The sequence below is a fragment of the Phyllostomus discolor genome, chromosome 12, assembly GCF_004126475.2.
Source record: "Phyllostomus discolor isolate MPI-MPIP mPhyDis1 chromosome 12, mPhyDis1.pri.v3, whole genome shotgun sequence".
NCBI lineage: Eukaryota > Metazoa > Chordata > Mammalia > Chiroptera > Phyllostomidae > Phyllostomus > Phyllostomus discolor.
Genome location: NC_040914.2, coordinates 45,005,555 through 45,018,956, shown reverse-complemented (window position 1 = coordinate 45,018,956; position 13,402 = coordinate 45,005,555). Strand labels below are relative to the sequence as shown.

General features: G+C 47.9%; 1 protein-coding gene across 4 annotated transcripts in view; it reads right to left on the bottom strand.

Moving 5' to 3' along the window:
* SCAPER (S-phase cyclin A associated protein in the ER) overlaps nucleotides 1–13,402 on the bottom strand; it is a 144,372-nt gene that overhangs the window by 71,657 nt on the left and 59,313 nt on the right. For all 4 annotated transcript variants that reach the window (XM_028502379.2, XM_036013194.1, XM_028502377.2 and 1 more), the window contains one exon: nucleotides 11,863–11,989. In XM_028502379.2, the coding sequence (XP_028358180.1) occupies nucleotides 11,863–11,989 (127 nt within the window). The remainder of the gene's footprint in view (nucleotides 1–11,862; nucleotides 11,990–13,402) is intronic.

Sequence of the window (13,402 nt, the reverse complement as noted above, 5' to 3'; positions counted from 1 at the left end):
GATCGCTTTGGCTTAACTCTCCAGTGCCGGTGAAACGTCCGGCTGCCGCCTTAGGTAAGGAAGCCCACACCCTTCGCACAGCATCTGTGTTTGATACAGCTCAGTAATCTCCACGGCGAGGGGGTCTTCCTAAAGCGCAGTCTGTGAAACTGTGCGCCTTGGCCTAGTCCTCCTTCTCCACGAAACGGAAACAGTGTATCTCAGACCTTTCCATAAAAACCTTCCATAGATGCAAACTCATTTTTATCCTTCTCCTAGTTCATTGAAATCTCATCCATCCCCTAATTTTGTGGTTTCTTCAGTGAGTCTTTATTGAGTACCTGTAACATGTCGGACTCTGGGCTAGCTGCTAGGGACACAGACGCGAAGGGATCCCTAAAGACTCCCCAGTCCGATGGGAAGACAAACAAGCAAATGATTTTATTCTGGCAACAAAGATTCTCAACCCTGGCTCAACATCAGTGGCGGAGGTTTTAGTTAGTTAGTCTGTGCTGGTCCAAAGCATCTTTTTTAATTTTTATGATAAAAAAACGTAAAGCACTAGTAAAAAGACAGGATCGCCCAGTCGGCCATATCTACTCTCTAAAACTCCCTGACTACTCTGAGGCCACGGGACACGGGGGAGGGGCCGTCATCTGCTCAGGAAGCCTTCCAGGGCACAGGGCACGCAGCCGGGTCTTCTGATCACGGAATTTCCAGTCTTTTATTTTGCTGTGGGCACGTCCAGTCCGAAAGACCAGCATCTACTGTGTCTTCCCTGCTGCAGCCCTTCCCCTCCAACCTTCCTTCCTTTCTCGGCTCAGCTGGGGTCTGCAGACCAGGGGACCGCAGCCCTGCCCCTGAATAGGCTCGGGCGAACAGTACGTCACCCTCAAAGCTGCGCACCTCAAAAGACAAGGACGGAAGAGCACCGCGCAAAAGGCCGGGTGCCACACTCGTTTTGTAATTCTACTTCTGAAAACGTGTCCTAGAGAAATCCTCACATAAATACCCGGAAAGACCTGTGCATCATTTTTATTCCACAAATTCTGCCCTTTACTAATATTGTCCAGTCTAGGAAAAATTTAAGAGCACAGGGTAAAGAACAGCTTTTCTGCTTTTGGAAGTGCCACGCCAAAAATATCATTTTGCGGATGGGGCACGCACAAGTTCAACACAACTCGTAACTGAGAGTGTCGGCACACGGCACACTTTCAGAAGCTGCGGCACAGAAAGTTGACATGCGTGTATCTGTCTTCCTCATTTACGTTTGGAAACTGCCTGTAAAAAAAAGTTACAGCTCAATGTAAAGAAAAACGCAGGTCTTAACTTGTGCTACGAAAACACGCCGGAGCAGACACATTCGGCAGGTCTATAGAAATGAACTTCACCTTCGTTACCACAGACGGACCGGTCTACCTCTTCCAGTTATTTGTAAAAACAGGAGAGTACCTTGCTGAATAAATTTTACAAACTATTCTGAAAGTGTGAATCATGAAAAAAAAATACAGCTCACGTACTACAGACACTACTCTTATATTCTGCCAGAAAGTTTCAACTTATTGTGGGAACAGATGACATTAAAACACTGATGAGCTCACTTATGCACTAAACTTACTACGTCGAATAAAAGCCTCCTAAAAATACTTTTGAATCCTGGATTTGCCACTTACGGTGCGACCTCAGCCAAGTCAGTCAATCTCTCTGCGTCTTGATGTCTTTATTCTTAAGATGAGGACAACGTTAGGTAATATCACAGAGTTCCTGCAGTGAGTTACAGGACAACATCACCAAGTGCTACAAGGGTAGATAGATGCTCAATAAATCCTAGGGTTTGGACGTTGCTGGTTACTGACAAACATTTTCCAGCTTTAAACCCCACTCACTGCAGATCAACAATGCGCAGTGCTGGCAAGGACCAGTGAGACGCCTGCAAACCACAGACGGGCACGGGCCTCGGCTCAGCGTGAAGCCGCTCCGTCCGCACCAGAGCTCGTGGCGCAGCCACGAGGACGGCTCAGGGACGCCTGCATTTCCTCCTTGAGCACGGAGACCCACGCCCGCCCCACAGCGAACGCTCTGGCTTCCGCCTCTCAGTGCTGTGGTGAATGGGTTTATCTCTTCCCAGACAAGGATCTGCCAACTGACTCTTCGCTACGTTACGTAATTTAATTGAATGACAAGCAGACTACTGACATCCTAAGAAAAAAGTTTCTGTTAAGTTGAACGCTTTGGAAAGATTCAAAAATGGCAACTGCTACACAGAACTGCCAGCTGGTTAGTTGTGAGAGAAGTGAAACAACTGGGGGCGGGGGGGGGGGGGGGCTGGAGAAAGCCAGAGGACTGACTTCCAGCTGCTGTGTTTGAGGGGAGAGACCAGGCAGGGAAAACGAGGGGACTCTCACTTATTCTATTAAATATTTCTATGTTGCTTAAACTTACTTTTAACAAGGGACATGTACTCCAGTAATAAAGATTTTTTCTTTAAAAAGGACTTTGTAACCCTGACGTCCCCCAGACAGAGGATCGACCCCCTGAACTGCAGCGCCCCCGTGAGAGAGAACACTGTGCGCTCCTCAGACCGTGCCCGCAATCGGTGAGGACACAGTGTTTTTGGGGACACGTGTTCTGCACCACCTCCCTCTACTGGGACTGAAACGTTCTCAGGATTTTAGTTCTAGTTTACGGGAACTAGCGATAAGTGTGCACGCACGCACGCACACACACACACACACACACTGGTAGCTGCGATGCTGAAAGTCGGACTGAAGAGGAGCCGCTGCAGCCAACCGTCTGCCTGCCAGGCCACCGGCCGAGGGAAGCCGGTGCAGCTGGGGCAGCCAGCGCACACGCACTGGACACAGGCATGGACCTGCGCCTTCTGCCCTGCCCCCGCCGCCATGAGGGGGTAGTTTTGCTTCTTTAGGGAAATTCAATTAGCGATATGAGCCTCCTCCCTGCCGTGATGGACACCACTGAGATCTTCCTCAGCGCCTGCAGACAGGGGAGATGGGCTTGCTGGTCCCTGAGCTGCTAGCTCACCGGAGAATTACTGCCCACTCCTATAAATGACTCTATGTGCTTCTTGTCATAAACACAGTGGCACCTCCTGAAATCAATCTTTCATGACCTTATTGATTGGGACACTTAGAAATAATGAGACTTCACTGGTGGCAGAGTAATGCCTGCAACAAGAAAAAAATACTCCGGCGAGGGCTTGCCTATTAACACCGCCAAATTTATCTTCCGACGGCCCTTTCCCGCTGCAGATACTCACCTAGAACCATGCGTGATGAAAACTTAATTTTGCAGTTCACATGCATTTTCTTAGTATTTGCTGGTCACGTATTTTAAATTGACAAAATAAACAGATCTAAAAATAATTTTTGAGTGACTGAAGTACAAAGTCACTCCACCAACTGAGAGGGAATATTAGAATAAAAATTGGAAAGCTTAAGAGAGACCTTCATAGAACATACTGTGTGATAACTGAATAAATATTAAAAAAAGAGTTCTCACATTTATGATTATTTTAATATTTCTATTAAATACATTTAACTATAAAAAAATAAAAACAATTTTTGACCAGTGTCTTCCTACCCTGTACGATCAGTATATAATGTCTAAGCAAATGCGAATATCTGGGCTTTTCTAGAGTGATTGTAGAATAAAGTTATTTAGGAAAAGTTGGAACACTTTAGAACAGAGTAAAATAAGAAACACTATTTAGAAATGACTGTTAACAACTGGGTTTTTCTCTGTCACCGAGACATCGTTAACGTGTAACAAGACGCACAGCGCCAGGTCTCCGGTCTGAGGGGTTGGGAACGGCACACACCTCTGCAGCCATCGCCTAGAACGAAACACACAAACATGTCTTCTCCTTCTTTGTGTCTTTTTAAAAAATTACAAGCCATGTATAAACCTGTCAGATTCTTAAGATAATTAATTCCACGTTCCTTATGGTAGTCTTCTCATGCGAACTAGCTAAAGGAGGTTTGAAAAGCATTTTCATTTTACTCTGGGCCATATGACCCACCTGTCACCTTCTGACAGAATGTGGGTGCCATACAACCTCGTACAGTCGTGTGTCAGCTGCTGCCGGGAAACAACTACAGAAACTGGGGGTTTGGTAAGCGAGGGGGACAAAAACAAGAGGCTCCTGAGACTGGAGGTTTCCCAGTCCCTCTGAAGAGTTCCAGCTGAAAATAAGAGGAGTGAGAGCACACGAAACCACGAGGTGCAGTGCGCAGGCAGTGTCTAGCGGACCCCAATGCAAGGCGCGGCAGGGTGAAAAAGCTCTCGGGGGTTAGTGATGTTTCCCCCGAGTCTAGGCGTGTGTTGAACAGCCACAAACTTTAGTTGGCAAAACACAGGCGGGGGAGGGGGGAATGGTGTGTCAGGAAGACTTTCTACCTTCCACAGTATCCGCACAGAATCTTCCACGATGAATTTCGAAAACATCAGACCGACGGCAAACTGTGTGAAAGCTATCACATGTCATGTGACGGGACATTTCTGAATTCGTTTCAAATTATGAATGCAGCCAGCGACGTGGTTTGCTTACCCAGGCTCGAGGGATTCACAGCTGAGTCTCTCTTTAAATTTGGCAGGATTCTAAAAAGTTGTGAAAGGCAATTGGAAAAACTCCACGTCCAATCCATCTGCTTAAACTGTTTACTTATAGGAACAGCATACAAATGTCTCATGTTCCTGATAATCCACAGAATGCTTCTGGGACTCCGTTACTACCCAAACTTCAAGGTAGTGTTGATCATCACAGAGGAATGGGAAGAGTTGATGAAATATTGATACAAGTCACGCTCACTTGGACCAAACTTAATGTTATGGCAAGAATGAGGCAAGTGCTTGTGCCTGTACCAGAATGTTTTAGAAACTCATGTTTGAAATAATTAAACATTTCTGGAAGAAAAGGGTCTTTGGAGAACACACATTTTCATTTTAACTTCAACTTTTAAATGTAATACAAGCGTTGGCAAGGGTGTGGAGAAAGGGGAACCCTTCTGCACTGTTGGTGGGAACTCGGAGTGGTGCAGCCACTGTGGAGAGCAGCTGGGAGTGGCCTCAAAACATTAAAAATGCCGAATGACCCAGCAATTCTAATTCTGGAAATTTATCAGAAGGAGCCCAAAACAATAGTTTGAAAGAATACTCTGGTAGGTAAAGCATGGTATCACACTGAGTTTTCAATTTGAATTTTTCTGATTATTAAACAGATTCTGTATTTATTTATTGGCTATCTGAATTTCTTCTTTTGGAATGCCTGTTCTCATGACCATTTTCCTACTGGGTTGCTTCTTCTTCTTCCTTTTTTTTTTTTTGCTAATTGAATTGTAGAAATTCCTTAAACACTCTGGATACCATTTCTGCATGGGTTACCAAGATCTTCTCCCACTCCGTTTCTTGTCTTTTTATCCTTTTTCTGGTGTCTTTTGATAAATACAAGTGCCTACTCTTAATGTAAATTTATCAACACTCCCTTTATGATAAACATCTTCTGTGTCCTTTTCTGGCCCGGGCAAAACCTCAGGGTCAAGATACTTTTCTATATCATCTTCTGAAAGTTTGTTTTATCTTCTTACGTTTAGGTCCATCTGGAATTAATTTTTTGTTTATGACGTGAGGTAAGGTCAAATTTCATTTTCTAAAAATAAGGGTATTCAATCATTATAGTATCATTCACAAAATAAACCACACTGTCCCCTAGTGCCTGGCGAGCCTCCCTTCCCCACACACACGCAAACAAGGGCCCCCTGCGTCGTGCACGCACACTGGGGCAGGACTGCTGACGACCGCAGCCGTGTTCCACCCCCCTCCTCCTCCTCCTCCTCCGTGTCTTCCTTACTGCACCCTCGCGGCCAGTCTGATGGCTGGCGGAACACTTTCTCCCACGTTATTCTTTTTGAACAGTCTCTTGGTCACTACCGGTTCATTGAAATTCCATATTTTAATTTTAAAATCTCCATTTCCACTTCCATGAAATAAAGCTTTAATTTCACAATATGAACATTTTTCATTGGGTTCTCTTTCTCTCTCTCTCTCTCTGCCACCACAGTGCGTGAGGCTGACTCTTCTTTGCCACGTCTCCTCACAAGACTTTCAGGATCAAGAGGTTCCTGGCCAAGAAATCAGAGCAGAGCCAGCCCCTTCCCCGATGGATTCGAATGAAAACTGGTCATAAACCAGGTACCACTCCAGGGGGAGCCGCTGGAGAGCAGCCAGGCTGGGTCGGGGAGGACGCGCACAGGAGACGGCCCACACATCCGGGCCTGTGTCCAGGCTGCTTGCGTCTTGCTCTGTCACCGAGGAGATCATCACCATCTGGACAACTGGGTGTGTTTTACTGAGAAATTACTGAAAAAATGACTTTTCCCCACTGTTAATATTTTTCTGCACTAATGGGTTGGCTCCGTAATAAATATGTGAGCTCTCTAGAAAAAAAGAAGATCCCTGGCTGGTGTGGCTCAATGGACTGAGCTCCGGCCTGTGAACTGGAAAGGTCACTGGTTCGATTCGTGCCCAGGGCACATGCCTAGACTGCGGGCCAGGTCCCCAACTGGGGCATGGGGGTGATGCTAGAGGCAACCTATGAATGTTTTCCTCCCTCTCGTTCTCCCTCCCTTCCCCTTTCTGTAAAAATAAAATCTTAAAAGAAAGAATTTTAATTGAGATGGCACTGAACTTCTAACTTAGAGAAGAAATATTTCCTACGGTGAGTTTTCCAATTAGTGAACATGACAGATTTACTTCTAAGGACTGAATATTTTGGTATTATAAATACAATTGACTTTTACTTATTATCCCTGTATCTAGTAACCTTGTTAAACTTCTTAGTTTTCTGACACTAACTATCCATTTTCTTGTAGGTACAATTTGTCAGATTAAGAAAACTTCACTCTGTGCCTACCTGACTACCATTAATTGACACTGAACTTACCAAATGCCTTTCTTTGCGGCACCATTTGAGACGACTGTATGCTTTCTCTTCTCCTCTTTTAATAAGACAGAAGCAGCTATGATTGATTTTCCAATGTTAAACCCATCTTGAATACCTTGAATAAATCCAATTTTGTTGGGATACATTATCCTTTTTATATACTGCATGACTTGATTTGCCAGAATTTTCTTTAGGAATTTTGAATCCAAGTTCATGAATGAGAATGGCTTGTAATTTTATTTTTTCCAGTTTCACTATGATATCCACAGGTGTAGATTTCCTTTTATTTCCCCTGCTTGAGTTTCATTGGGCTTAAACCTGTGGGCATTAAATCTGTGGGAAAGTTCTCAATGATAATCACGTCAAATACCGTTTCTGCCCTATCTACCTTCTCTCCTCTCCTTCTGAGTTGTTACACAGAAACTAGCCCTTTTCACTATATACAGTATTACATGCCTCGTGCAATCTTTTCTGTATCTTCCAACCTTCTTCATGTTTCGGTCTGATTTCTTTCATTTCTATGACTAACTTTTTTTTAATCTAGGTAACACTGGTTTACAACATTACGTAACTTCCAGGCGTACAGCATTATCATTGAATGTCTGGGTCTGTTACGCTGTGCTCACCACCAGAAGTTTAGTTTCCACCCGTCACTGCGTAGCTGACCCCCCTCCCCCCGTCCTGGACTCCTTCCTATGGCTCAGCGCACACGCATTAATGCTCTCTCCAGCTGGCTTATCCTGCTATTGTCTCACACACTGTTTTCTTAATTTTGATTATGAAATGTTTAGTTCTCAAATTTCTGTTTTCTTTCAAATATGCCATCGCTTTAAAAAAAAAAAACAATGGATACTTATATTCTTGAACCTAGTCAGTGCGGTTCTGGAGACCCTGTTGGTCTTTTATTGATTTTTTTAATCCATGTTGTCTTGCCCTTTTATATGCCTAATTCCATTTCTCGGTCAGACAGTGTACTTGAAAATTATTTTGTTGAAGTAATCTGAGACTTAGCTGGATGCTCGCTTCCTGAAGAGTGGGTTTTCCATGTGCTCCTGTCAGGCACCAGGGAGCATGAGCAGTTCAAGATCACGTCCCTCTTTGCAGCGACGGGGGCTTCCCAGCCCCCAGGGGCCGGGGGCCGAGCTGCCGCCTGCGCAGTGACTGGCACACCCCCAGACGCCCCTCCGCTGGGACAGCCCCGTGAGCCAGGAACCTGGGTCTCGGGGCTTGGCTGCAGTCCCCAGCCCCCCACATTTCTCCCCTACCAGTTCTACCACAACGTCGCCCACCACTTCTGGGGTCACCAGCTGCACCCTGCCCCAAGTGCCATGTTCCCACACCTGGGCCCAGAGACTCCAAAGTGCTCAGTCACAGCAGTGCAGCTCCAGGCTGCACTCTGCCTTATCAACGGTAAGCAGGGGGCGGGGGACCCGGATCACAGATGCGGGTACCACCATTAGGTCCATAACTACAGACAGGTTAAGTTTACCTTTAATTTCCTTAAAGATAAACAGCACAGTTTTAGGACCTGTGACGAACATTTACAAGGCCCTGCAGCTCTCGTCCCTGCTTGCTCCTACTCGTAATGACTCCTTCACTTCTGCGCTTGTTTTCTGACTGCGGCTACTTGTTCTTGTGACGTGACCGGACGCCTTACTGGAGGCCTCAGATACAGCTGCCTTCTTCCAGCGGGGACTGGCATGTGCTTCTGCCAGGTCCCCAGGGACACCATCATCAGTCAGGGACCACTTTAAACTCAGTTCAGCATTTGCGATAATATGGGTGACATGCTGCCCCAGGGCTGAGCTGGGGTTCCTCACTTCCGCCCACCCCTCCCCCAGAGGGCCGTGCTGATGTCAGGGCAGGGTCTGGGGAGGGAAAACCTCCCGTGGACTCCCCACGTGGGCAGCCCTCGGGCTGCTTCTCCTGTTTTGTCCCTCACGCGGCTGACAAACCATAACCCGCACTTGCCAGCCTGGCAAACACTCTCAGGGAACTCAGTTATGAGCACGGCTTTCACAATCCTTGCTTTTTCTTCAACCTGGTCATTATTTAATTTCTTTTTAGCTGTTTGATGCTTTTAAGAAAATTATTTTTCCAGCATGGTTGGATGTTTTTGTTTGCAGAGTGGGTGCAAATGCTAGGACACCATATTTCTCACAGAAGCGGCTTTAGTTTGCTAACAAACACAACACATGCAACAAAGCTTACAAACTTTTCACCTCCGAACAGAATCACAGAACTCAAAACAGCACGGGAACCCGGTGCCCTGACCTCTCCCGCCCCAGGCGTGTTGCCGTGCATCACGACCTCACCCCTGTGCTCGGGAGCAGTCCTCTGACCTTCCTGAACATCCCGAGGCAACCTCGTCAGCAACAGCAGACACACCGCCTGCTGACGTCTCAGTCACGGAATGAGCCCTCAGCTCTGTCTTTCCTCCTGCCTCCAGGAGGGCTTGCCCAAGCCCACTCTGGCCACTCCCAGGCCGCCCCCAAGTCCTGCACTGGGTACTTGGCCTTAGCTCTAATCACTTTGTTACTCCAGGCAGTTTTCCAAACAAAAAGAAATGACTATTTACAATGCCTAGATCAAAATCATAAATGCCACTGGCCAAATTACCCTGAAATGTCAGTACAACTCTACAAACGGAGTTGCACAAAAGGGAGGGAGTCGGCCTCCGGGAGGGGAAGGCATTCCCGGAGGTCGGAGCCGGGCCTCACTGGAGGCTCCCGCGGGCTGGCAGGGGCCCTGCAGTGCGTGCTTTACAGCAGCCACCCCCGCCCCCCCCAACACACAGGCCACGTGGACTGGGAGCCAGACGCCACCCCCCCCCCACTGTAAGGAATCAGTGGCATTGCAGTAAATTGCCCCTTTGTGAGTGAAATACCTTTACTCAGATCTTTATAGTGAACACCTTTCTTATAAAGATCATCTTATTTTTTCCTCAAAAATTCTGATTACTTCGATCTAAAACAGTATTCAGAAGAGAAGGTGAACATGGTGGTATTTTCAAGCAACTGCCTTTACTTCAAAGTATATATACCCTTTATAAAAACAAAAAATAATCAGTATATATTAATTTTAAAACAATCACAGAGATTCCTCCAAAGCACATCAAATCTTCAAATCCCACATAGCACAAACCCCACATGGACCGGCCCCCCAGCTCCGTCACTCGGAGGAGGGGCCGTGCTGGGCAGTGCGGAGGAGGAGGCCGGGGCCCCGCGGCAGGGCCACAGCGAGTCCCCGCTCGGCCCCACAGAGGGCAGTGCTGAGCACCACCGTGCGGTCAGGGTGGTCACGACTCACCCCTGAGGCACGGGCCCTGACCAGACCCAGACCAGCAGCGGTGTCACCAGGGAACTTGCTGGAAATACGGATCCTTGGGACCCACCCCAGACCTGCCGAACCAGAAAGCCCAGGGGCGCCCGGCAAGCTGTGCTGTCGTGCGTCCTCCGGGCGACACTGATGCAGACCGGAGCCCGGGGCTCCCTGCCAGAGACCCTCTTGCTCACGTGCCCTGACCCAGGGCCGAGCGAGCAGCAGTGTGTCTCCGGTCCCTCCCCCTCTTCTCCCTCTCCCTCACACTCACTCACACACACACACACACACACACACCCAAGTCTTGAGCAAATGTCCACTGCCAGGAGAATGGATAAAAAGCTGTAGTATTAACACAATCAAGCAACCACTGTACAACAGAGAAAATAACTGAAAAAACAGCTACACTTATAAGCTTAAATAAAACTTAGAACCACCACTTTGAATGTCATAATTAGAAAAAGTCTAGAGTATACGATTTTATAAAAGTCAAATACAAGCAGAACTAAATCATACAAGAGAGGTAGGCAAAAGTAGGTTTACAGTTGCAAGTACACCAAACAGTGTACTCTTGTATTATTATTAACTACCGTAGTATTTATTTGCATTACAACTGTGAACTTACTTTTGCCCATCCCTGTATGTTATTTAACAGTACATTTATGTGATAAAGCAATGAAACTATTTTTAAAAGACAAAGAGAAGCCGCCCCTTTACTTCTGCGCAGGGTCTGCCCAGAGGGAAGTGAGGCGGGTGGGAGAGGGGGGCCGCGGTGGGGGCGGCCAGTTCCCAGCAGGATCTCGTGTTGGTTCCTCCTATCGCCAGTCTTTTTTATGTATAAAACGTGATGTAAACTTTAAACCCAGAAAATAAGAAAAAAAATGTGGGTAACAAACAAATAATTTTCCTCGAATAGGAAAATTAGGAGAGATACAAATTGTGTAAACAGTGGTTCATTCTTCGGTTAAAAAATTTTTAAGATGTGAGAAATTATTTATGATAAAATTAGATAAAATGTAAAAAATGTACAGTAAAAGGATTAGAAAAATACAATAAAATGTCAACAGTGGACATTACAGAGAACTTGATTTCTTCTTTGCATATTTAAAATTTTCTATAGTGAATAAAAAAGACTTGAAGTTATTAAGAATTTCTTAAACTGTCTTTGAAACATTTAATGACTCTCAAGTCATTAAAGAAAACTGCCAAAGCTATTATTGGAAACAGGAAGAAAATTGGTGTTTTGTGAAAATCTATGATTTATGGGCTTTATAATTCAAAGTGTTATATTTCCTGCCATAAAAGCGTTATATATCTTTATTGGTATGATTCCATTTAAAATAATTTCATTTTGTTTGTGTGGAGAAAAATATGACGGAGAAAACCATGACCTAAAGAACATATTTTTGTTGCTTCAATTAAAACAACTGAAAACAAGTTCAATTTAATTAGGAGCAAAAGGAAATCATCCATCAGGGCTGACCGGCTTTGGAAACACGGAAGCAACGCGAACACTGGCCTCTGCCCAGGAGCCTCGAGTCCTGGGGGGGGGGGAACGACAGCTCAGAGACAGAGGCCAGGGGGGGCTCCGGTTAGTGACGTACCTCCTTCTCCAGGATCCTAGCGACCTCTCCCAGGGTGCGGTCTAAAGCGGAAACCTTAGTGTTTGCCCACGACCCACTGTCTTGTGCTTGCAGCTGTTTCAGAAGATCTTTGGCTAACCGCTGAAGCCTTCAACACAAAATTAAAGGGAAAACAGTGAGTGAAAGGGAATGACGACGTCCACAAGTCAGACTAGCACACTGCATTTTCCTCAACTTTCTGAGACGAGAGTTACTCCCATTACTGCATTAGAAGCTGCCCCAGGGCCCCCCAGGGGAAGGAAAGCCAGCCCCTCCCAAGGCTGGTCCAGCCTTCTGCTTGGGAGCCACACCGGTGCTCGTGGCACCAAACACTAGTAGTGGACAGTGCTGTCCCCGCACGCACTAGGGGAGCAGCTGCTGCGGTCCGTCCCCGTGTGGCGGTCGAACCAGAACCAGAACCGGGCTGGAGCTGGGGAGGTGAGTGCATGACGGCAGAGACGTGAGTGCAAGAGCCCGGGCGGGTGGGCGTGCACTTAAACCCTCTCTGTGTGACGAGCACTGCAGACTCCACTGCCAGGCCCCGCGCTCCAACGTACGAGCGACTGGGACTGCCCGACGCCGCCCGCGTCATTCGCCTGGAGATCGAGCAACCGTCTGCTTCTCACCAAGAAGCATGACGTGAGACCTAGGCTGTGGAGTTCTTTATGCAGGAAGGGGGCTGCGCGTCTTTCTGTAGCCCTTCCCCTTCCTTCCCCTTCCGTGTCTCGGGGAGCACGCCTCTCCCTTCCGCTCCCTCGCCTCGGCGTCTCGCCGCCACCCCCGGGAGGCCCTCGCCCAGGTCTCTCCGGGGCTCCCACACATCAGCGCTGCAGCCTCCGCCTCACCTTCACCGGCGACGCACGGACTCCACGGGCCGGCCGGCCACCACCTGCTTGCTTTCTTACTGCTCCTAGCAGCCACCCGGGTGGGGAGGGTCACCAGCACCTGGTTAGCTCGCACTGGGGGGCTGGGCACCCCCCCAGGGCCTTGCTCCCACCTATTTTTTCAGCTGGGTTGGCAGACACTGGCCAGCCCCCCACCCCTGGTCCCGAGGAGAAGTCAGGCCGCGCTGCAGGAGCCTGACCGTGAGTCCGGGTCTCACGAGTCCGTCAGGCCGCACCTGCCCACTCACCACAGAGATGGCGGTGCACGACCCGCGGTCTCTCCCTGCCCACCCTTGCACTCCCTCCTGCTTTCTACAAAGACCTTACGTTCCACAGAGAGACGGAAGCTACTGCCAATAGCAGACAACCCTGCTTCCTGCCGCACGTCTTCGGGACCCTCTGCACCTCACCCACACTCTCCCGTCTCTCCTGTCGCAGCCCAGGAGGGTGGCTTCCTCCACACGGGCCGGCGCATCCGCAGCCTCTGCAGGCACCGCGGTCTCTCCACGTCCACACTCCCCCGTCCTCCTGCTTTGGCGTCTCACCTGACGCTCCCCACTCACATCGTCTCAAGTGCTTCACCCACCTCCACGTTCCTCACAAAATCCTACTCACCCCGAAGTGCGGGGCTTAAACAT